Source organism: Hypoxylon trugodes (assembly GCF_022578975.1).
Source record: "Hypoxylon trugodes strain CBS 135444 unplaced genomic scaffold F4822scaffold_11, whole genome shotgun sequence".
NCBI classification, from domain to species: domain Eukaryota; kingdom Fungi; phylum Ascomycota; class Sordariomycetes; order Xylariales; family Hypoxylaceae; genus Hypoxylon; species Hypoxylon trugodes.
Window position 1 is genome coordinate 1,469,083 of NW_026250026.1, and position 24,448 is coordinate 1,493,530.

General features: G+C 46.7%; 6 protein-coding genes across 6 annotated transcripts; 4 read left to right on the top strand and 2 right to left on the bottom strand.

Annotated features, from left to right (window-relative positions):
* Positions 1–1,199: 1,199 nt before the first annotated feature.
* Positions 1,200–6,625, bottom strand: F4822DRAFT_83453 (sulphite reductase hemo protein, beta subunit). The gene is made up of 3 exons (XM_051464050.1): positions 6,356–6,625; positions 5,993–6,141; positions 1,200–5,937 (listed from the first exon to the last, which is right to left on the bottom strand). Exons 1-3 carry the CDS (start codon positions 6,459–6,461, stop codon positions 1,558–1,560), a joined length of 4,635 nt encoding a protein of 1,544 aa, XP_051309410.1. The 5' UTR covers positions 6,462–6,625; the 3' UTR covers positions 1,200–1,557.
* An 883-nt stretch (positions 6,626–7,508) lies between these two features.
* F4822DRAFT_83495 (ribose 5-phosphate isomerase) lies at positions 7,509–9,242 on the top strand. Its single transcript, XM_051464051.1, has one exon. The coding sequence runs from the start codon at positions 7,959–7,961 to the stop codon at positions 9,021–9,023; it is 1,065 nt and encodes a 354-aa protein (XP_051309411.1). The 5' UTR covers positions 7,509–7,958; the 3' UTR covers positions 9,024–9,242.
* Positions 9,215–10,375, bottom strand: F4822DRAFT_83540 (ras family-domain-containing protein). The gene is made up of 4 exons (XM_051464053.1): positions 10,053–10,375; positions 9,853–9,982; positions 9,521–9,799; positions 9,215–9,461 (listed from the first exon to the last, which is right to left on the bottom strand). The coding sequence occupies exons 1-4, from the start codon at positions 10,110–10,112 to the stop codon at positions 9,406–9,408; spliced, it is 525 nt and encodes a 174-aa protein (XP_051309412.1). The 5' UTR covers positions 10,113–10,375; the 3' UTR covers positions 9,215–9,405.
* Positions 10,376–11,023: 648 nt separating this feature from the next.
* Positions 11,024–13,169, top strand: F4822DRAFT_421262 (P60-like protein). Its single transcript, XM_051459777.1, has 2 exons — positions 11,024–11,335; positions 11,393–13,169. Exons 1-2 carry the CDS (start codon positions 11,184–11,186, stop codon positions 12,558–12,560), a joined length of 1,320 nt encoding a protein of 439 aa, XP_051309413.1. The 5' UTR covers positions 11,024–11,183; the 3' UTR covers positions 12,561–13,169.
* Positions 13,170–15,983, top strand: F4822DRAFT_421263 (FAD/NAD(P)-binding domain-containing protein). Its single transcript, XM_051459778.1, has 2 exons — positions 13,170–15,446; positions 15,527–15,983. The coding sequence occupies exons 1-2, from the start codon at positions 13,388–13,390 to the stop codon at positions 15,541–15,543; spliced, it is 2,076 nt and encodes a 691-aa protein (XP_051309414.1). The 5' UTR covers positions 13,170–13,387; the 3' UTR covers positions 15,544–15,983.
* Positions 15,984–16,012: 29 nt separating this feature from the next.
* On the top strand, positions 16,013–20,076 carry F4822DRAFT_83596 (uncharacterized protein). The gene has a single exon (XM_051464054.1). The coding sequence runs from the start codon at positions 16,657–16,659 to the stop codon at positions 19,852–19,854; it is 3,198 nt and encodes a 1,065-aa protein (XP_051309415.1). The 5' UTR covers positions 16,013–16,656; the 3' UTR covers positions 19,855–20,076.
* Positions 20,077–24,448: the final 4,372 nt, after the last annotated feature.

Here is a 24,448-nt window from a genome sequence, read left to right on the forward strand (position 1 = left end):
CGGTAATTTGAGTGTCGGGCTCTTCAAAGATGGTCCTAACTATATGGGAGGCCTTATAAAGGACGATTGATAAGACCCAGGAAAGCGGAGCGAATATAATAAGCATTGTTGGTATGGTCTCTTCTGCGGCGGAGAAAGTATTAGTCGACATGGTTAGAAAAAGGGTTAGACTGATGTTAATCAATGTTGCGCTGATGATTATACAGTATATCGTACTTTTGGGTTGGTAAGTATAATGCCTATTATATATAATCCGACAGTGGGGCCATGACTGACAGTTTCTGACGAGTGCGTCTCATTCTGCTCGCGCGGAGATCCTTCATCATCCACACGTATGTAAAAAAGATACACACTGTGCCGTCGCTAACAACTGTTAGTGAAAGAAAAATATCACGGCTAATAAAATCTTTAATCCTGCTCGATTCTAGAGTAATAGTAATTGAAGTGCATGCCTAACAACCATATCAAAAGGACAATGTCGTGTGAGGGCCATTGATAGATATATCCAAGTAAATATGCCGTTTATAAGCCCTAGGTGTCTCCATCCGCCGCGACGTAGGTAGTAAATGCATGCTAATAGGGCAAGGAATAGAGTCGTATACCAGGTGATTCTTACAGCTGATAAAGAATCTTGTGGCGATCCATCCTGCCCATTGGGCAGACCTTGGATAGCTAAGGTTGAAGCCACCGGTAAGGATGATATTAGGAATGCCAAAATGATAAGGTGAATAGGAAGTGCAGGGATATAAAAGCTCGAGATGCATGTGGCTTGGGAAACCCCAACCCAAACACGGATTCCATATCCACAGACCGGACCCAACATAGTATAGCCAGCGAACCATCGTATTATGTGGCTTGCAGAGAGGTACTACAAGACTAAAAGGAAACCGAGTACCTGGTTTGCAATAAGTGTCGTGGTGCTGAAGAAAGGAGTGTATTGTTCATGAAGTATTATATGATGTGATGCTATTCGACGTCGCCATTGCTTTCCTAGCATATTCGATGATGGCGCATTGTTAACCTCGATATACTTAGGCTCGACTATGGTGTCTCTGCTCTTATTCATGGCTGGGACTTGTTTCTGGTTAGGGATATTACACTGGATGATTTCTGCAATGATTGGGATCGCCGAGAGTCCTCGTCGATTTCGAATGATATGAAAACAGAGTGAAGGTATATGCTGATAGAAAGAGACATGAAATAAGAGCAAGAATGATTGGAATTAGTTGGACTTAACCAATAGAAAGACTGAAATAAGAGCAAGAATTTAACCAATAGCGTGTCAGCGGGACATACCAACCTTGGAACCAATTGAAATGACCAGATTACTGCTTTTTTGTCCTATCATGTAACTCAAAGTATATTCATGAATATTTATACATCAACTTACAAATATATATATGGGCTCCTTGAACGCCTGTCCCTGATGCAATGCTAAATGGTGCGTGCTCTAAATGCCTCTAGATTTGGGTACTTTTAGTATATCATTCATCCTCAAATTCCTCTTCACCGACCTAGTAATCGTTAGTAACAGTGATTTTAATCGCACAAGATAGTTCAACTTACATTATCATGGAAATCTTGTCCTCCCTTAGTAGCTACAATGACGCCCTGTCGGATACAGAAGTCACCGAAATGTTCACCCTCTTCGCGTTCCAAAGCAAAACGCTTTAGCAATGGCTTCATGATAGCCAGGATCTCGTCTTCCTTGATGCTGGATCGGTACAGCTTATTCAGTCGCTGTCCGTGATACCCACCACCCAGGTACATGTTATAGGCACCATAGGCTTTGCCAACAAATGCGACCTCAGCCAACCAAGGACGAGCGCAACCGTTGGGACATCCAGTCATGCGCATAACAATTGACTCCTTTCCTAGGCCGTTCTCCTCAAGGCAACCCTCAAGTTTGGTGATCAATTCGGGGAGGTAGCGCTCACTTTCGGCCATGGCCAAGCCACATGTGGGGAAGGCAACACAAGCCGAAGAGCTGAGACGTAAACCAGAGAATTGGACATTATCGAGCTTATACTTATTTAGTAATTCCTTCATTTGTGGGAGATCTTCATCTGCAACATTGCTCAGGATCAAATGCTGGTTTCCTGTCAATCGGAACTCGCCCTTGTGAACCTTGGCGATTTCGCGGAGACCAGTCTTCATTTGAAATTCAGCGGTATTCTCAATTCGGCCGTTCTCGATGAAAAAGGTGAAATGGTTTAGACCATTCTCGTCCTTCTGCCAGCCGAAAGTGTCGATGTTGCTCTTAAAGTGGAATGGACGCTCTGGTTCAAACGTCTTACCCCACAATGCTTCAACTTTAGAGCGGAAGACATCAACACCAAGGTCATCGATGGTGTACTTTAGTCGAGCATGCTTTCGGTTCTTACGGTCGCCATGATCTCTCTGCACAAGCATAATCTTCTCACAAGCGATATGGATTTCATTAGTGTTAACGAAACCCATCATGCGACCGGTTTGAGGATAAGTCTTCTTGTTATTGTGAGTCGCACCCATTCCACCTCCAGCAAGAACGTTAAAACCAGCCAATTGACCGTCATCACCCTTGATAGCGATAAGACCGATATCGTGGGCGTAGACATCTGTGTCGTTGTGTGGCGGAATAGCGATAGTAATCTTGAACTTTCGAGGGAGATATGTGGGTCCGTAAAGGGGCTCGAAATCCTGTACGGCGTTACCAGCAACTTGTGTTTTCTTGTTATCGTCGTCTGTGAGCCAGATCTCGTGATAAGCAGTAGTAGAAGGCAGGAGATGATCGCTAATCGTCTTTGAGCAAGCCCAGACTTGCTTGTGATACTGCGACTGCGTTGGAAGAGAGCTGCACATAACGTTTCGGTTGACATCACCGCAAGCAGCGATAGTGGTCATTAAAGCCCTGTTGATAGCCTGCATCGCGGGCTTAAGCTTTCCTTTAACCACACCGTGGAATTGGAAAGTTTGTCGGGTAGTTAACTTCATAGTCTCATTTCCAAGGCTTGTGCTAATGTCATCCATTTGGACCCATTGCTTCGGCGTAGCAACACCACCTGGCAATCTGCATCGAATCATGAACGAATACGCAGGTTCTAGGCCCTGAGCTTTGCGCTCGTCACGAATATCTCGGTCGTCTTGCATGTAGGTGCCATGGAACTTCGTAAGTTGCTGATCGGATGCGGAGATAGCGCCAGTGGTTGGGTCATTCAAACCCTCAACGATAGTACCTCTGAGGTAATTCGAAGCTAGCTTGATGTCTTCGTTGGTTAGTGGTGGAGGCTCCTCTGGTAGCCCTTCAACGTTTGCGACACCAAGTGCCTGCCAAATTTGAGGTTCCCACAGCGCATATCCAGTTTGGAATCCATCAGGATCTTGGTCATCTCCCAACCCGACTTCAGATAGTCTCTTGCCACCAAAATTGGCGAGTAACCTGTCAAGATCTTTGGCTGGCTTGTTGTAGTATACCCTGTCCTCCTTCCGCGGCCAGTAGTGCTTGTCTCCAAGACCAAAGACGGAGTAGTTGACGGATGCGAGGTCAAGATCGGTGTTGTCCTTGATGGCGTCCCAGAACGGCTTTCCGTTTTGCGGGAATTCACCCTGACCAGCGGTGGAGGTAATTAATACGATATTCTCCTCTTTGGGGAGATCTTCAACGGGGTAATCCTCCATGGCCATGACAAGTGTCTTAAGACCTCTAGCACGGCCTCTGGTGCCAAGACGCTTCGCAAGCGACTGCGCATTTCCGTTGTCCGAGGCGAATAAAATTGTGAGAGGCGCACCAAAGAGACCCTCTAGCAATTGATTATACGCATCTCGAGCCTTTCGCTTTTGTTGCGCACGGACCTCTGTACCGAAATCTTGAGATAAATTCGCAGCAAAAACTGGCTCGCGTCGCATCAATTGAGTCAATTTGTTGTCTCTGTCCAAGAATTCCTTCAATTCATTCTTAACACGCTCAGAGTCCAAGGAGAAGTTGGGTTCGCCCTTATTCTCGTTCTCGGGGTTCCATCGGTAGAGTGGCCAATAGCCCAGATCCACGGCCTTCTTAGTCTCTTGTAACACGGTCAATGGTGAGTCGTTCTCACCGAAGTACGGGAGATATGCGAGAACAACCGATGGTCCGTTGAATTGATCGGCTTCGAGCATGGCTTGAAGAACCTGGGTATATGAGCTGTAGACTGCTGTGGACGCAACATAAGCATTGCCGAAATTCATGGCATAAAGACCAATATCCTTCTTCCGTCTCTCAGCATCGGCCGCCGCACGCTCGGAATAAGGCGTCGAATCGATAATAAGCATGTTCACGTTCTCGCCAGAGGCTAAAACATGGTGCACGCCTGAGTTACCAAGATCGTATGACCACGCATCGGATCCAACCAACCACAATGACTCCTTTCGGAATAAGCCCTTGCTTGATAAAAGTTCTCGTGCAATTGAGGATCCGTCTGTCTCGAGTCGTGCAATTACGTCATCTGCAATTTCTCCAGCTTTCTTGGCATCTTCGGCGGTCGCCGCCCATTTCGCAAGCCAGTTGACTGGAGCCTCAGTAATGAAAGATCTAGTGCTAGCGGCTTGCTTAACTTGCTTGACAAATTTTTGGCGATGTTCTTTCCGTGCCAGAAGAGAACCGAATCCAAATTCAGGACTAGCTGTTATCGTGGAAGAAACACCGGCGTTGCTCGAAGTGAGAGCATTCGCTACGTAAGCTCGGTTGCCAAATAGCTGGTCGAGGATTTTGGTATAGGCGGTTTCCAGCTTCGGCTTTTCTAGGCCGTAAGTTTTATCGTCCTGCGGCCCACTCGTCTTTCCCACCTCTAGATTTTGTAGAGGCTTCTCGGAAGCCAAATTCTGAAAGATACCCCTAAGAGCTTGGTTGATGGTGTCAGGAGTGATGTATCCCAATTGATGACCAACTATAGTCTCGACACCACCAAAGCCACTCTTGACTGACGTCAATATATCAATTAGTAAAGGTCCCCATCTTGTCGTCTTTCGCGAAATTTGCTCTAGTACAGCGATGCGCTTCACGGATTGTGGGATGACTTCGAGGAGCTTGGAACCTAACCACGGTCGGTATAACCTAGCCGTAATCAATCCAGCCTTTGCGTATATGTCATCCGGCTTAGCTGCATCGAGTGCCTCGGCGAACAAACCCGCATCAGAACCAAATACGAAAATAGCCTTCTCTGCAGTTGACGGGCCCGACCACTCAAAAGCATTATAGCTACGACCGGTAGCGGCTTTTAATTGACTCCATATTGAAGTCACATATTTGTAGATATCCTCAGATGTAACTAGAGGTGGGGCTGTTTCGATTGTGGTGGCTGACGATACGCTCGGCGGGGCACTAGAACCATTGCTTTGTTGGCTAGACTTTTCCGAACCCTCAGTAGAAACGGTCTTCGAAGTGACGCTAAGAATGGCTGAATCTGTTAATCCGTTGGGGGTAGCGCTCGGGCGTCTTTCTGGTTGATCTGAGGCGACCGCGACTTTTCCGTCATCGGCATATATGCCCGACTCCGAAATCGAGCTGGCTTGGTATCGACGGACGTCGTCTAGGTTCAACAACTCGCGGAATGATGTCGCGTCCTCTGCAGCGATTGGCTTATCGTGTGAACAGGAGCTCGGGTCGAAGAAGTGAATAACACCTTTTCCAGAGCGGACTGCTAGAGCATGAGCTGTAATAGCCATGTCCTGTGCCTCCTGGAGGGACTCGGATTGTATAAAGGTCCATCCTGAGTTTCTGATGGCGGTTATGGCAGAATAGTCAGGGAAATTAGCTGGGTATAATGAAACGTGAAGGACGACGGGATAGTTCGCTAGTTTGTACAAGTGGGCGATAGAGGGGAGGAGAATAGTTGAGGTGGTGGTTACGGATGTGAGGCGACCAGAGCGAATTGGCGCAAAGACGGAGAGAAGGGGATCGTTGTTGTGTCGGATAGATTGTATCTAATATTACCGAGTCAATTGATTATTCTTATAAGTCACATAGAAAAATACTCACTTCTGGGACTGAGCCCTCGGCCTTAACAACCAGGCCAGGGTCTTTGCGCGCAGCATATCTCTTAAGGTGGGAAGAGAATTCAGAGTCCTGGGCATGTGAGGGTTGAACGGAGATGATGACATCGCTAGCAAGGTAGGCAATGCGCGCCACTACGATAATTATAAGAGTCAGCTATGCTACTTATGAATATTGAGCATATTATAAATAAATTTGGATGATATTGATGTTATTATTTGTGATGTGACGGCGGTGTAAGTGGTAGGAATGAAGTTGGTTTTTGAATTGAAGAATGTGAATTCGATAGCGGGGTACATAGTGAGTACAGAAAAGCACATTAGAGCTATAATAATAAGGATTACTCACCTGCCTCTTCAGGCGTACGAATTTGGATATCTTGTGTCGCCATGTCGGACTCTGACTTGGAAGCGGCAGCAGAAGAATCTACTGCTTTTCCGAAGAGGAACGACATGATGGACCCCTCTCTACATATAAAGTCTTTTTTTAAGTCTAGAAATAATAATTTTCCCCGGCATTGGAAAAAGGCGAAGTGGGTTTTGAATTCTAGACGATGGCGACAACCCACGACTAAGATAGCAGGATAGTTCAGACCCCGAATGTGGCACTTTTTATGGCTCCGCAATTGCAATTAGTCCGCTATACTCTTCAATCACGCCATCGTTTTAGCCTTGAGGCTTGAACTCATCTACCAATAAATATTAACGTTTTGTAAGACCAGTACCGGACACGCCATCATTGGCCAATCACATTTTTAGGTTTTACCTTGCATCATCTAGAATCGGTAATCGGTACAAAACCCCATATTCCATCGTCCAATCAACCAAGCCTTCATAGCCGTCTATGTTAAGGGACCGACAGCCGCTGTCATACTTAATATTTTTCAGGGTCGGCATGATAAAATTATAGATATTATTTAAACAAGTTGATGCATGCCGGTATTATTGCTTATCAATTATACTTCAAGCTGACAGTAATAATTAAACTGGTATTGATTGGTTGGTGTTTCGTCATACCTCACACCGATAGCCGCAGCACTTGTACCACTTAGACCGACAATGCTAATTGTGAACTTATACACGCTATACACGCTATAGACGTTGATACTATCAAAGCATGTATCGTATTTTCTTAAAACAATCCAACCCTTTGTTTATCTTCCCCGGCGATCTTCATATTCCTTCTTGTCATTAGTGCTTATGTGGTCGACTGCTAGATGAGAGATACCATCTTGTTGAAATAATACCGCAAGGCTTCGGAAATTCTTCAACTTACTATTTACTTACGTATACCCTTAGCGAAACACTATAGAAATGATTTGAGAATCAAATCCCGAGATTTCTCCAAGATGAAAAGTAACAGGTCCCGAACAAGGCTAATATCTAGGTAGTAGGTAATGAATTGCTTTTTGGGGTATAACACAAGAGGATTAGTGTCTTAGCGATTGTATATCAAATCCATCAAATAGAGCAAAGACAGGCGTTAACGATTTGGCAATGCGTCTAAGAATCAGGTTCTAGAATAGTGAGAACATGATTTACAACCACTGAACCACATTGAGAATAATAGCCTAATTCCATTGAATCAATTTATTGTATCGAGTTGAAAAGACTTAAGATTCGAGACGCCACAAGTCCCTCTAAATGAGCCCTATCGTAGCGCTGAGTCAGCAACCCTACGATCCGGAGATCGGACAGGTCCCTCCATGTTTCATTGATCCCTGTCGGTACCACGTCATGGTAACACCCTTTTACTACTTGGTGGCACCACACCACCAAGGAACATCGTGACAAACGTGGGGCAAAGAGCTTCAATTCAGCTAATTTTCCCGCATTTACTCTAACAATTGTCCCAATATCTGCAATTAACTTACCATAATACACAAAGCCTCCTTATTAACAATTTGCAGTGGATTTATATAATCCACGTTCCTTGTCTCAGCCCGCGTTTCATGAATTCGTCGTTACCTAGGACCATCGCAAATCTATCGTCCTCCCGACTCTCGGTCGCCAACCCACGTGCGGTATTTAGAGGCTATCCCGTATTTAGCTGCGTGCTTGGCCCCCTTAGTCATAGCAAGCCGCAATATTTATCACTCACCAGTCATCTATCACCAACAAGAAGAATAGCTCCTTTCTCAACAACCCCTCCAAAGAAACCCATAACCATGGCCTCAACAACCGAAACCGCGAATCTAATCGAATTCGCCAAGCGCGCCGCCTGCCGGCAAGCCGTCGCCGACAACTTCAGCCCGGAATTCACATACGTCGGGATCGGCAGCGGCAGCACAGTCGCCTACGTCGTCGAAGCAATCAGCGAGCTCGGCGCCTCCGTAACCAACAAAATGAAATTCGTGCCCACGGGTTCCGGTTCCACATCCCTAATCCGCAACGCCGGGCTCTCCGTTCTCCAAGTACCGGATCTACTCCTCGAAGTCGCGACCGACGTGACCGACCACCAACCTATTGATATTTATTTCGATGGAGCGGATGAGGTAGACGCGGAGCTGAATTGTATTAAGGGAGGCGGCGCATGCCATTTCCAGGAGAAATTGGTCTCGCGCTTATCGAAGCGGTTTATTTGCGTAGCAGATAGCCGCAAGAAAGCCGACCGCCTGCTTACGAACTGGACATATGTCCCCGTTGAAGTATCACCTATGGGCGCCGAGTACGTGCGACGCGAGCTCTTACGTCTCGGTAGCGATGACCCCAAAATCCGGACCTCGGGACCGACGTTCATCCGCACGATTACGGATAATCATAACCATATCATCGACGCGCCATTCCCGACGCTGCTGCTGAATAGCGAAGCGGGTAAACTGGATCCCGCGAAGGGCGTGTGGACGCCGGATGCGCTGCTCAAGCGGATTAAGGCTATTTTTGGTGTTTTAGAGGTGGGTATTTTCTCGGGGTTGAATGGCCCACAGGTCGCGAAGTTAGGTACGGATGTAGAGGGCGTGAAACCGGTAAAGGCGTACTTTGGTAGGGCTGATGGGCAAGTGGAAACATTGGGTTAGGGCTGGGTCTACTATGTAAGGGATGGAATATTCGAAAATAATTAGAAGTGGTTCATCCATGTACATGTGTGGTACGAATTAGGAATGAATGATAGCTAATAGCGTTCATCACGAAGGCACGTGAGTATGAGACACAGAATCTGTGTTACTCTTTGACGACGCTTGAACTGGAATCTGCGAAAAAGGGTGATTACATATACTAAATGTCATACCCGCAATGGTTGTACTGGTCCTCTTCTCGTTACTTTGTTTCGTAGAATGGTTTGTATTATACAACATCATTTTGCTGATTCGTTCGCTATGCACGGGAAATATCCTGCTTGACCCTCACCCTTTTCCGGGTCAGGCCACCGCCTCTTCTTCAATGCGTAGTACCATTTCACTAACACGCACATCCTTCTTGTTGAGAGGATTGGGTATTGGTTTTCACATCGATCACTATGATTTGTTAGTCCAACCATTTCGCTCCACGTCAGAATGTTGCGGATATGACCCACTCTGTGATGAGGCCTGTGCTGCGGCATCTGTTCCTTCCATACCCGGAAGAGCTTGCGCTATCCTCCTGAAGAGGTTCTTGACGTTGTGTCCCAGCTTCGCGCTCGTCTCGACAAACATCAAGTTGTTCTTCTTAGCCTCTTCCTCACCTTGCGCTGTGGTGACTTCTCGCTTGTCGTTTAGATCTGTCTTGTTGCCTACTAATACGATAATCACGTCGTTTCCTCGTTCCGCACGTACGTCGTCAATCCATTTCTTGGTGTTTTGGAATGACTTTGCATCTGTTCCCCGTTAGTCTCCCATTCAGATTGGTAGGGGTTGAGGCCGCTCGTACTAGAAATATCGTAGACAACCACGGCAACGCTCGAATCTCGGATATATGAGGGAATCAAACTCCTAAATCTTTCTTGACCTGCCGTATCCCATAGCTGTAGTCGCACCGTTCGGTCTTCGAGGTACATCGTCTGGTCCCTATCAGTCAGCTAACCTAGCTCGAGCCTTCCGAGTTTACCGCATCGCATGATCCAAACTCGCCTTTGAGAGGAAATCGATACCAATCGTAGCTTGATACATATTATCGAAAGAGTCGTACATGAACCGCGTTATTAGGGACGTCTTGCCGACTGGGCCGAGGTATCATGTTAGCTATCGTCTAAAGTGTGCATCGTTCGTAGGGTGTTGTCGCTGCTCGTAACATTTAATGGGATAGACTGCATACCGCTTTGTTCACCGAGGAATACCAATCTATTAAATGTCAATGATATAATTCAACTAAAAATAGTTGGTAAAAATACTTGAATTTCTTTAACGGGTTGTTATACCCGCCAGCTCCTCCGGTCTGCGACATGTTTGCGTTGATTTCTGCTCTGTTTATGGTGTTATGTTGGTAGTAAAGGTCGGTAATTCAATAATATTAGTCGAGAAGCGCGGAATTACGGGATACTATTGACGATAGAATTAGGGGTTGGAAGTCGGGTCGGCAGGAATTTCAAGAAGGCAGGCGTAAAGAGCGGAAATGAAGAGAATATAAATGAATTAATTATTCCTTTGCAATATTATTCACTCGTGTGACTGTATGTCCCTTCGCTTGCTTTTGAGAGACAAGTCAGAAAGAAATCAACTATTGTAAGTGTTGTTCTTTCCTACCTCTCTCCCCTACAAAAGGAGGCGGTCTCTTTTCCAATAGGTATACGAAAAATGCGCTTGGGCTTCGTAGCCTTGGACAGATTGGCGATTTGACTGGGACTTGGGACTCAGGCAGGACTGGGGGTTGATGTAGAGTGGGTCTTGTTGACGAGCTTTGGTTGGCAATCGATAGACGAGCCTTGCTTAAAAAAGAGAAAATGACCGACTCCCCCGGCCAAGCTAAGGAAAAAGGCTGAAAGTCAATTCGCCATGCAATTAATTACATAAGCACACTAGAGCTAAAAGAGGTTAGTAAATTCAATATCTCTTATCTTATCGCAGTACTCGATTCCAACCAAAAAAGATTGATTGACCCCTGCATCTCAGAAAAATTTCTAGTTTGGACAGCCCCACTAACATCTCGGAATGCCATTCATTCAATTCATTCGGTTGCACAAATAATCAACCAGTTGGTTCGAACAATACTGATCTGGACTCTTTCACAATCAAACAATTCCCTAGCACTGAATTTAATTCGAGATGCCAGTCATACAACCCTTAAAGGGGTCGACCGAGGCCCCTGCGACTTACAAGCAGCCCTCGAGAAAAGGCAAGAAGGCCTGGAGAAAAAACGTCGATGTTACGGAAGTTGAGAAGGGTCTCGAGGAGTTAAACGAGGAAATCCTCAAGGGGTTCGTCTAGTCTTTTCATCTTCATGATCGCATTGGACTAACCTGATGATTTTGCAGTGGTGTTATCGCAGAACGACCCTCGGACGAACTTTTCGTGCTTGATACAGTCGGCGATACCTCAATAGCAAAGAAGTACCCGAAGCATACCTCTAAACCCTTGAAGGCCGATGAAATCATCGCAGCGCGCTCGGTCGTACCTACTGTTGCCTCGCGCAAACGTCCAGGTGATAAAACTACAGATGGTATCCTTCCGGCCAAGCGACCAAAGCGGGAATATGTCACACAAAAGGAACTTAGTCGATTGCGCAAAGTAGCGGATGGTTTTCATGGAGAGACTGTGGAGGTTGCGGATGCGTCTTACGATCCGTGGGGAGCGGTAGCTGCACCTGAACCGAAAACACCGGCTTTAGTAGAGGATAGGAGAGGTGACCAGAAAAAGGCGCCAAAGTCCATTGTACAGAAGCCAATTTCACTATTAGCAAGTGGAAAGGCACCCAAAGCCGTACCGACTCCTACGGGCGGATATAGTTATAACCCGGCTTTTGCAGACTACGAAGCTCGTTATACTGAAGAATCAAACAAAGCAGTAGAAGCAGAGCGCAAACGATTAGAGGCTGAAGAAGCTGAGCGTCTCAAGCAAGAAGCTGCAGCTAGATCAGCTGCCGAGGCAGAGGCTGCTGAAGCTCGAGCGGAACTATCCGAATGGGACGAGGATTCAGAATGGGAAGGGTTCCAGAGCGGTGGCGAAGAACTCAAAGTTAGCGCAAAGCGACCAGAACGCAAGACCAAAGCACAGCGCAATAGGATCCAAAGGCGAAAAGAAGAAGAGCGCCGACTGAAACACGAGGCCAAGACCAAGGTTCGGAAAGCCCAATTGGAAGAGATTAAACGAATTGCAAGGGAAGTTGCCGAACGTGAACGTGAAGAGAATTTAGCGCTCGCGCGGGCCGAAGAGAGCGAAAGTAGCGCCGATGATAACGACGAGACTATCCGACGCCGCCAATTAGGCAGATTAAGGCTACCCGAGAAGGATCTAGAATTGGTCCTACCAGACGAACTTCAAGACTCTTTACGCCTCCTAAAACCTGAAGGCAATTTATTGAAGGACCGTTACCGAAGCTTGTTGATTAGAGGAAGGATGGAAGCCAGAAGGAGAATACCATTCAAGAAGCAGGCCAAGACTAAGCTCACGGAGAAATGGGCTTATAAAGACTTTAGCATCTAGAGCCGCCTACACGAGGTCCCAAGTATATGGACAACCAACCAGATTCCCAATAAATTACAATAAGCTTTTCAGGAAAATCATTATACCTATGATAGATAATTCGAGGATCATGAGATGCGACACGGTGAGTCAGCTTTCGGCCAAATTGCAACGTTCCAATGCACGAATCCCGAAAGAATGAACCCCTACGACGTAGAACATTCGACAGGTTCCTTACATATTTCCCAATCGCACATACGCCCCTGGTGGCACATGTCGATTATGAGATTGATGACTCAATAATTTCGCAACCTACTATATAAAAGTGTAACTACATGATGGCAATTTGAGGCTCAAAAGCTTAACATAGCTTCACATCAAATTGTGACAATATTTCTGAGCGGGAATTAAAATCGCAAGATAAAGTCGAAAGTGAGAAATATAGAGCGTTAATTGATCTTCGCACTAAGGCGAAAGCGGGTCGAATAGCAGGTAAGCTTGTGAAAATTCCAGGCTATTTCCAGCGGCAGTGACGGCGATCGGAAGCTGGGAAGGTCCCACATCTACCCACTCCCATGGGTATGACGCACTACATACGCCAGTAACTTCGCTGTAACACAAGTTTGTCCAAGGAAGCGCCGAAAGGGCGAGGAAAGAATTCTTGTGATTCTCTTTTTCCCCTTTCACAGGCCATAATCTTTTTTCTTTTTCGTACACGAACCAATTTCTCGATTTTCTAGTTACGAAAACTAGAAACATCATAATATAATTTCCCGACATGACACGGCTTCGTTTATAGTACTTCCTTTTTTCTAATTAATTTCTGAACTGATCGGAAAGTACCGACGATGCCGCCTCAGCTAGGAGCTGCCACGGTCCTCGCTCTTCGCGCTGGTCGTCAGAGCTCTCCTAGCTATAATCTCGCATATTCGACTCTACTACGACAGACAACGCGCGCGAACATTCGCCAATTCGGCATTCTATCTCGATCGAGTATTTCGAAACGAAGTACACCCACAAAAAATACACAATGGCTGTTCCCACCTAAGCGCATCCTACGCGAAATTTCGGGCAAACCCCTCCCACAGAGACGATCCGTAATTCTCAACTTCGCATATCGCACAGCGGCAGTAATAGGAACGGGAATTGGGTTCATAGGAGCTCTATTCGCAGCTTTTTTCTTATATGACGCCACTACTTATAAAGAGGAGTCGATTACCTTTGGTGATTGTCAAGTCTCCTCAAATGCTCTAAATCCGCGTCGCGGGGGACCTAAGAATCTCCCAATTATAGAAGCGCTGCTCGACGACGAAGATAATGAGGAAGCAAGGAAGAAGAGAAGTAAGCCCCGACTTGTTATCTTGGGTAGTGGCTGGGGTAGTGTCGCGCTTCTCAAACAACTCAACCCGGAGGATTACCACGTGACTGTCATCAGTCCGAAGAATTACTTCTTGTTCACTCCTATGTTACCCTCTGCGACTGTTGGTACTCTAGAATTGCGAAGTCTCGTTGAACCTATCCGAAGAATTCTATCAAGGATTGGTGGGCATTATCTCCGAGCTTCCGCCGAAGATGTTGAATTTTCACACAAATTGGTCGAGGTTTCACAGGTTGATTCCAAAGGTGAGGAGGTGAGATTTTATATACCGTATGACAAATTAGTCATCGCGGTAGGATCCGTCACAAACCCTCACGGAGTCAAGGGACTAGACAATTGCTACTTCCTTAAGGATATTAACGACGCGCGTATGATTCGGAACCAGGTTATGAAGAATTTGGAGCTCGCTTGTCTTCCTACGACAGATGATGATGAACGGAAACGACTTTTATCCTTCGTGATCAGCGGTGGTGGTCCCACTGGTGTCGAATTTGCAGCTGAACTATTCGATCTATTGAACGAGGACCTAACCAGAAGATTTCCTCGACTTCTACGAAATGAAATCTCAGTCCACTTAATACAGAGCAGGGGTCATATTCTTAACACATACGATGAAGCCCTTTCCAAATACGCCGAAGACCGATTTGCTCGTGACCAAGTCGAAGTACTTGTCAACTCCCGAGTGAAAGAGGTACAAAAGGACAAGATCATATTTACTCAACAAACCCAGGACGGTCAAGTCATCACTAAAGAACTCCCAATGGGATTCTGTTTATGGTCCACTGGTGTTTCTCAAGCGGATCTATGCCAGCGCCTAGCCGCGAAGCTAGGAGCAGCACAAAACAATCGTCACGCCCTCGAAACAGATACTCACTTACGCCTTAACGGCACACCCCTAGGCGACGTATACGCAATCGGTGACTGTTCAACCGTGCAAAACAACATCGCCGACAACGTCATAACCTTCCTCCGCGGGCACGCCTTCAAACAAGGCAAAGACCCGGAAACCGTAGAACTACACTTCAGCGACTGGCGCGCCGTCGCCTCCGACGTAAAACGGCGTTTCCCGCAAGCAGCCGCGCACCTAAAACGGCTCGACAAGCTATTCTCACAATTCGACAAGGACCAATCCGGAACCCTCGATTTCGGCGAACTACGCGAGCTGCTCAAGCAAATCGACAGTAAACTCACATCCCTACCCGCTACCGCGCAGCGCGCGAATCAGCAGGGTATTTATCTTGCTAAGAAATTCAATAAGCTCGCGCATTGCGCGCCTGGGTTACGGGCTAATGATGTGAGAGATGGGGATCTGGATGAGGCGTGTTATAAAGCGTTTGAGTACCATCATCTGGGTAGTCTGGCGTATGTTGGGAATAGCGCTGTTTTCGATCTTGGAGGCGGGTGGGGGATGAGTGGTGGCTTGTGGGCGGTGTATGCTTGGCGTAGTGTGTATTTTGCCCAGAGTGTTGGTGTGAGGACGAGAGTGCTCATGGCTATGGATTGGGCGAAGAGGGGACTTTTTGGACGAGGTGAGTTTGCTTTTGCTTTTGATGCGATTTTTTACCCCTTTTTATTGGTTGTGGAGTCGCTTACTAATGAGTGGTGACAGATTTGATGAGTTATTAGACGGACTCGAAAAGCATAGGTGATATCTAGACTACAGAATAGGCGCCCAGGTGAGGCGGCTACCGAGCCTATTAAAATTGAGTTGATTTGTATATATTGGGGGTGGCTGGACTCAATTCTAATAATAGGGGCGCCGTTCGAAATTAGGATCATGATAATGTGGTAATTCCGGCCTTGGTGTCTACTAGAAATTAGACTACGAGGGGATTGGAATTGATGATAATGAGAATGGGTTAAACTGGCTTTTCCAGCATGATTTTTTCTTCTTTTTACGTTCGTCACACCATCGGATATTTAGCAGGCAGCTGATAAAGTGTATCCTGGTTCGCACTGTGTGACAGGAAGCATTACTAAGTCCTCACAAATAGGAGCGGTATAATTGGGATAGCTTCGAAGGTAGTATCGCATTTATTATTTGTCAATGCCAGTAGTTTCCGTCTTTGGGGTATCGTAGGCGTTCCTATTCTCAGTAACTCATATCCAAGGTGTCGTGTAAGTCCATGTCGCTTAATGGAGGTGGCTTTTTGTGAAGCCTATCTCCTATCAGCCGAAAGGTGGCTGGGCCACATGAGTCAACATTACGAGAAAGTGCCTTACCATCCATTTTTCCTCATTTTCCTCATTGAAATGACAACATTGGAATCCCTTGGCAGAAGGCATAGCCCCATGCCTTTCTCTACGGAAAAAGTCTTCTCGACTCTCAGTCTCGCATTTAAATCACCAGATTAATATTTACAACTATAGATGAGAACCAATATACTACGTTGAGCGGTTGATCATTTACGCCAGTTGTCGTTGCGGTGTATCCGGCCCCCAAACACGTCACCTGCAGCCTGGTCTACTTGGATTCGTCTCAAGCGAGTGTTGGTGCAATTATTCGTTGGGCATGAATGTCTTCGAAACCGATACGACCCTATTCCATGACCCATGCGGGCTTGATAGGTAAACAAGGTGACGTTCACCATTCTATAATGTGTGTGATCTCCTAATTTGTTTTGGAGGGGGATAGGTCCCTTATTTTACTCAATTTTCCCATTTAATAGGAAAAGGGGGAAGGCCTGATTTATGCCGACATATGTAGGAAGGAGTTAGCCAACTCGGTCGACTAACAACATGGCCAATATAGGTCGTTTCGGACTAGCAGCAATATCAAACACTCTCGATTCAACTCAAACATTATTAAGCCTCAATTTCGATTTTTCAATCGCCAAATTCGAGCCTCCTCGAGAATTCCACGAACTCGGCCGCTGTCTCACCGCTGGAAGAAGAAGCATAGCTGAAGATGGCCTTCTCCATATTACAGCACGGAGGCTGGCTGCGAGCTTCAGACCCCTGCTACCGCAAACCCCGACATTGATTAAGTGCTATGGCCTTCGTGCTTCGGAAATCGCAAAGGCGTCTACAGAAAGTCTTCCAGACAGCGTTGGCGTTTTCACATCGCAGGTGGGGATCGACGGCACGAGCATCTGGGCCGGTGCAACATCCGGCGAAGGGGCTATCCAGGTCCATTTGCTGGCTTGTATGCTTGCAAGAATATGGAGCGGGCCCGAGGCCACTTCAATATGGGTTGAGCTACTCGAATCCCGTCTACAAGAAATACGAAATGAATTCCAAAAGCTTGGATTAATGGACGTTGGGGTATTGTCTACCACTCAGCAGCAAATTGATAGATCACAGCTTGCCGAATGGGACGCAAGTGCTCGCGCGTGGTTGAGAATAGCAGATGCGGAAAAGTCATTGCCGCAGAAACAGCTGCTACTTATCATCGAAAACCTCAGCAGAAAGGTAAATTCGAAGCCATCCGTCTACCATAGCGTCATGAAAGCTTGGATTAGTGGCCTCGAGGGGATGGAAAGTCTACTCCAAAACTCCCCCATGGGAATGCAGACTGGTGATTTACTTCTCGCTCTTTCGTCGTGGCATCTTTACCCAGATCTCAATATTTTGGGTCCCGCTACTAAAGTCATTCACCAAAGAGATCCGTTAGTCCCACCATCGGGGATCTTGACGATAGGAATGGAGCCGAATGGCTTCATCTCGAACGGGGGCCTCCAATGGTCTTTACCTTTGGCGCATCTTCGCTACTACGGCGACCCGGTAGTACGGACAGGGCTTGTATCCACCAAAGGGTCGCGCCTGTCTCTAGTAGACTTCAAAATGGCCGTCCTCGGTTGTGTAATAGGAGGGTGGGGAGTAGACGATCGAGGTGTTGAGGATGCCTTAAGGTGGATTAAAAAGCTCTCGAGAGTTATAGGTAGACTTTCCGAAGCATCGTCGGTTATGTCGGGGAGTTCGTGGCTATCCATACTCGGGGAAGCAGCCCACATGTTTCTGACATCTACCGGGTCTAATCGGGAGTTCTTTACCCGAGTTCTCAATTTGGGAAGAAACCACGCGATGTTTATAGGCGAAACTTCGCTTCCCTACTTTGGCATGGCCGATGTGCGGAGAACGTTATCATTATCTAATACTATCGCAAGGAAGACGGAGGTGTTACGATCGTTAGCTAATTCCATGAATTTCGGCCAGGAGCAGGCGATAATCCGTCACATCCCAGAGGAGGCACTATCAGATCATCTGTCTAACCCGGCCCGGCCCCGGCTCCCACCAAAACAAGGCAAGCCAGAACAGCGAAAGACTAACACCCGATGGATAACATCATGGGCTACACGAAATAGGGCCAGATCCAAAAGTTTACCAGATAATGGGTATTGTGGGTGTAAGAAAATACGATATAGCATGATTGGTGAGGATATCACGCCTATGGAAGACGAGCCATTACAAACAATCCATCATAAAGAAGAGCCGACAGACGTTGTCCAGAATGCGCCAGAGATGGGAAACGATTGTGAAGAAGATCGCCATAAAACCCGGTCGAATTGGTTTGAACACTATGAACGTTGGGTAGGAGATGATGCGAACACTGTGGCAATTTTCCTGCGGCTCTATATGAATAGGCCGTCAGCGCGACAGAATATTAGCTCTACTGCCCTTTATCAGATTTTCGAGGACGCACTCGAGGATCACATGCTTCTGCCCATCTTCCTTGATGGACTAGAATCCCTAGAAAGACCGTATCTTACGTCTTTGTGGGCCTTCGCTACCATGGCTTCGCTTTATGGCCAATTTGGCGAGGCAACAATCGATGCTCGAGTTTTTGAGGCATCTCTTTTTCAGGCGGATTGGTACCCATCCCCGGGTGGGAGTTTCGCTGAAATATACAAACTAAAGAGCGTGGGCTCATGGGCTCCGGATCTCTTCTTACCTCAATTCCTGAAACTCGAATTAAAAAGAGCCCAAACGCGCGAAAACTTAGAGGCTGACATGTACGGGGTAATTGGCAAGGCTGAATCATCAATGGACAGCTCCCGCGAGTCGCTGGACGAAAGCCAACCTGATGTTTCATGTAGGACATCTGCGCAAGGAGAATGCCTGGAACCTAAGGACATACTTCAACGTATATACATCCACACAAGGCCTCAGGACATGAGTACACAACAATCTTTCTCATGCGTCCTGTTTTTCGAGAATTTCTTCCATATTCCCCCTCCACGACTCGAAAATGTCATAGCATTGTCAAGTGGAAATTCTTTATTCATTGCAACTTCCCTGCTGTCAGACCCGATAAATTTACCACCGCGAAGGGGCAAGATTCGACACGTTATGGGGAACTTGGGACGTTCAGGCACCGCCTTACTCGTCCCACCAACGTCACCTCGAATGATGAAAATTGGTATTGATCATTGGTATTTCGTAAACCATACCGCTTGGGACGGAATCCCAAGAGACTGTTTCCAAGACAGTACACTGCATTTGAAATTCACTGGTTGGACACAGGAGGTGGACATTGGCCAAAGTGGCGCGCAGGACAAGGAGGTTAAAATGCTTGAGAGTGTTGTTTCTCTCTATGGAAAGGGTGAATGGGTTGCCGATCTCGATGTCCTCAAAGCTCTCTATTTCTCAGTCGCCAGGCGCGAAAATAAGTCTGAGGAAGATGCTGCAGGGCAAGACATGGCAAATAATGCGCAACCACCAATCAATAAACGGCATCCCTGCAGTTGCAAGAACAAGAGAAAATATTTACCCGTGAATGTACCGCTCGTCGCCATCGAAAACTGGTTCGACCTCCTGGATAAAAAGGAGGAAGATAGCATCTTCCTAGCTACTGGAAATTGGCAGGCACGCTTGGCTGCCATGATGATCTGTCATACGCAAAAGAGAAAGGCATGCGTACTCGCAGAGGATCAGTGTTTCACGTGTCTGGCCTCGATGGTTGAATCATCCAAGGGCCCTACGGTGTATATCTACTAAATCAGGATTATCTATGTCCCTAGCTTTTCAATAATCTAGGCTGTCCTATGCCAACTCATGCCTACAAGTTCAGACATGGTGTTTTGAGCACAGGTTTGCTTATACTACACTGGCATCTGTGAGGTCACATTCGGTCATACTTATTGGTTTGCCCCCATCGCGTAAGCGATGGACATACGGCGTGATCGAGATTAGTCTTTATGAAATCGCTGTTCCTAGCATATTATGTCGTGCGGGAAAATAAGCCATCTCTCGTCATCCAAGATTGATAGAATTGTTACAATAATAGGAGTATTGTTATTCGAATAAATCTCACCCTAATATAACTCGAAACAGAGGAGTGCTACTGGAGGGCAGCTGCCCCTAAATTAGCGCAACGCGCTCCCCATTATATCCTCAGTATCATTAACCACCACCACCCCATCACAGATCATCAGGCACCCAATGATGCCGAGTACATCCGGAACTCGATCGGCGTTCTCTCCGCTAGGGTTGCTTTGCCTCGCCTCACCCTACTACGAGTTCTTGGCGTGCTTCGATGTATGGGAGTGTGTCATTCAAGGCAGCCCTTTTTCGGACCAAACCAGCGGTCGGCCATAAGGGGTCGGCGTAGGCATATTCGGGTGCAGGCCTTCCTTTGGCGTCGTCAACGGCGTCAGAATCATCGGCCGCATTCACCCGCGACAGGTCGTTAGGTGACCAATGATGCCGGGAATGCCTTAGGCCTTGCGGTGCAGCTTGCTAGGGTTATTGGCGCCAGGCTCGATAGACGCCGCCTTGCTACGGGTGAATGACCTAGAACCTGACTAGAAGTTCCGCCCATCCATTAGTAACATGGCTTGGATCCCGATGGAGTTCGTCTGAAGCCGCTCGCGGATCCGTCGCGGATGAGGAGTGTCGCTGACATCGGGACTTGATGTCAAGGACACTTTCATTTTCAACTGTACTGTCAGTAGTCTAGCTGTACGAAGCAATACATCATGAGAGGTATCGAGGGCCTCCCCTATCGCTGTAAGGATACGAGGATTCCATTTGCGCTCTCCTTGCGCAACAACAGAATCATTACCCCCCTTACGGCTGGCCTTGTGACATAAAGTCCCTGTCTCGTCGAACATTCCGAGATCGCAATGGCGGGTGCTTACACAGTCCGGGTCCCTAGCTAGGCAGGAATTTCTAACCAACTAGGTAGCTAGTGTCTAGAAGTTCGTTAATACTATACTAATAAGTGAAGCGTGTATTACTTACCGGGCACTCCCGGCTCCCTAGCACTGGAGATATCTGCTCGCGCTGTCATGGTCCCCGACCCTAATCATCTTCTTCGTTTCATTGTCCCAGACACGACCGTCAGTGATGATGTAGTCGCCGTAACCCTCTCTGTAGCAATACACTTTGGTGCTGCTGCCCCCATTTGAAGCAGAGGAGCTGTCTTCACCACTCACGCATTCCCTTCAGCATGAACTTCATTACCGAAGGCGAACCTGAGGGTCTAGACCCAATTCCTTCTCGCCGTCACCATGCAGTTATAATATATCAATATTGTCGAATCGAATCGAAACAGAAGAGAATTGCCCCGATCTTTGGGTTTTCAAAGTTCCCAAGAGCTGTTAATTCACTCTAATTGCCGGCCCTTATATCCCGGGCTTACTTCACAACCCGGCGGTGTTCCCTTTCCTTTTTCTTTTTTTTTTTTTGGGCGGCGGAGAGAAGGAAATGAAAGGGTAGAAAGTGGGTGGCGATGGGTGTGTACTAGGCCTATGTGTGAGATGACTGTGTGGGAAATGGTTAATTACCCGCCACTAGAGTTGCAGGTAGCTGGAGGCGTTGCTTCCCCAGCGCGAGAGCGGCTGCGAAAGTCATGAAGTAAATTATGAGCGAGGCACGATAGGGGTCGGCATCCCCAAGTTAATAAGCCTCCTTGTGCGGGTTCCAGATAACCGATGGATAATGAGGCCTGAGGACGGTCGCCGACCTCCTAATGAGTAGACCGATTGTCCCTTAACTATAACAAATATGTCAATGCTGACTCATGTGAAGAGATATCATATAATTACTTACAATTATCCTCATCTTGCATCATCCTTTGCAAATATCACTGGATCTTAATGGTTTTCGAGGATAGCCATATTGACCTTGTTGTCCTGGAAAGACCCATCCCCACCAACGTGCCAAGAAGCATCGATGAATGACACTCCAAGGGATGTTGCTAGAGATTCTTCCTGACACGAGAAGGTTGCTGAGACTTCCTGTTCTGTTTAAAGGAGGTTAATATTCCGCTCTAGCATAAAAAGAGAAAACTCTGGATAAATGAATCAAACGCGACCGGGGCGAAAGGGGGGAAATTAGCAGGGTGGTCTTATATAGAATGCGATATTTACTTAAGAGTAACGCCATCAGCGACACTTGGCATACCTGATGATTGGGTATGGGGAATAGACAAAAGCCAAGGTAAGAGAGTGCTAGGTAGAGGAAAACAAACGCTGCGTAATATTCCAACATCGATTCAATAGAACGCCTCGGCATCAGGAGTATATGGAATGACTAGTCGACGGGATGCAGGTGACACAGGAGATTGAGGACTAACCTGTGATCTAGAAGAGAAAATATATACTAGCTATTTGATAGGTGGTTTGGAGGCAAGGGAATTTGCAAGTGGTAGCTAATATGATGAGGTATGGAAGATGGGAGCGTTGTAGAATCGTCGGTGTAGAAGAAGGTGGGAGAGAGAGCAGAGAGGAACTGGGGGGATACTATTGACGTTTATATGTATAAAGGTTATTCCTCTCATCCGTTACTTGTAGCGGGTCGTCGTTTCAGCACGTAGTAACGTCCTAAGTTCCTGTAATATTAGAGTTTCTCGTAGGTACGATTGGATGGGCCGTGGTTTCGCGCTGTTATGACATATAGATGTACCGTAGGTACTGACCATACCGTGACCTCCCGTACCTGTCCTAAGCGCAGACCGCGCGTTCCCAGGCTATCCATATGGCCACAGTCAAGTCACATTTCTATTACTACCTACATATGTAAGTATTTACCTAGCTATGAGCAGCAGAGTTCTTATTTTCCATTACACGATAAGAACTTCGAACGCCCCTGGATATATTGCACTGAATTCGACATAATACGCTCATACGAGTTTGACCCATGCCGTGATAGAGTACATATGTAGCACAACCTGTGGTGAGTACCTAGGTAGAGTTAGGTACATATGTATGCGTGATTTGAGTCATTGTCGTCGTTATTGACCGAATACTTCTTTCTTTGCCGTAGGGTTATTCCCTAGACTATGCCCTCTGAGTGTGAGTAACAGCAAAGTAGGAAAGGGTAACAAGGGAACTTCCCTTCATGAATAAAGTGCATTTTTTATTACGCATAGCATGAACTATATACAGTTCCTGTGTTCACCAGTCTGGGTACTTTATGTACCTGTCTCAGTACCAACTTGAGCAGGCAAGCGGGTCTTTATCATAGTCAAACTTCTAGGCCCTGAAAGCAAATATGGTTCATGGGGCGATAGCACCCAAATACACATGTACATATACATATTAGTAGCCTGATCTGCAACTTCCATCTCCAGGTACTCGGGCGTCACGATGCTCCGCTCAGGTCCGCTTATCCAGCCTACCACCTTCCTCTACGCCAGCCTCGAACAGCGAGTTCAGCCTGGATATATATTTTAAGTAAGGAACTAACCTAGGGTCAGCACCTACTTGAGTACCTAGGCAGCTACATACACGTCAAAACTTTGGTGAGGAAGGCGTGCCGGGTTACACCACAAAAAGTTTGAGACCCTCTTCTTGCCGAAGGTAGGGTCTTGCCGTGGGATTGCGAAGAATAATAAGTTTTTGCTACACATATGCCTAGGTAGTTGCGAGCTCTCGCCCAACAACATCATTGCTGCCCTTTTCCATCCCCTCCACATGAGTGGGTGGCCTTGTGATGGACTCGACTCGAGACAGGGAAGAACGAAATAGGCACCACTCCCAATATGCTTTCTACCTACATGACAGGTACATAAGCAAACAGAGTGACTACCTTTGACTCTCTGCGGTATTTCTGCGGCCTCAACTTCCTTATCACACTAGTAAATGGTCAGGCAGGTAGAGCAACTTCAGTGAAGCATTTTTCAGATACTAGCCATGAGTATGAATTGTTTTATATGATCTTAGAATACCACGTAAGTTCCCCCTAAAATATATCCAATATTTTTCTGTATTATCTTAGAATCGCTGGGACCTCGTTTCGATTTCATCGGTGGTCACGTGATACCCATTGGGGTCTCATTTTCCCTGTAGATTATTGATGATTAGCCGCAGCTCCCCCGACGGCTCACTTGTGAGTGGCCTTAAAAATAATCCCATTAGTTGTCGCGCTCCACAGAACAGGATAGTTGCTATTTGGATGCTACTGCGTGTTTGGCTACATGTCATTCTAAGAACCACCAATATCATCTACGTAATATTTGACGTGTCCCTACAACGCGTAGTGAAGAATGGCGTAACCCGATCTATATTTATCGCCCTACATATGTAGCTGGTTTTTATTCCGTACGTGTGCATTTATTGCTTGGCTCCGATGTATAGTATATACACGG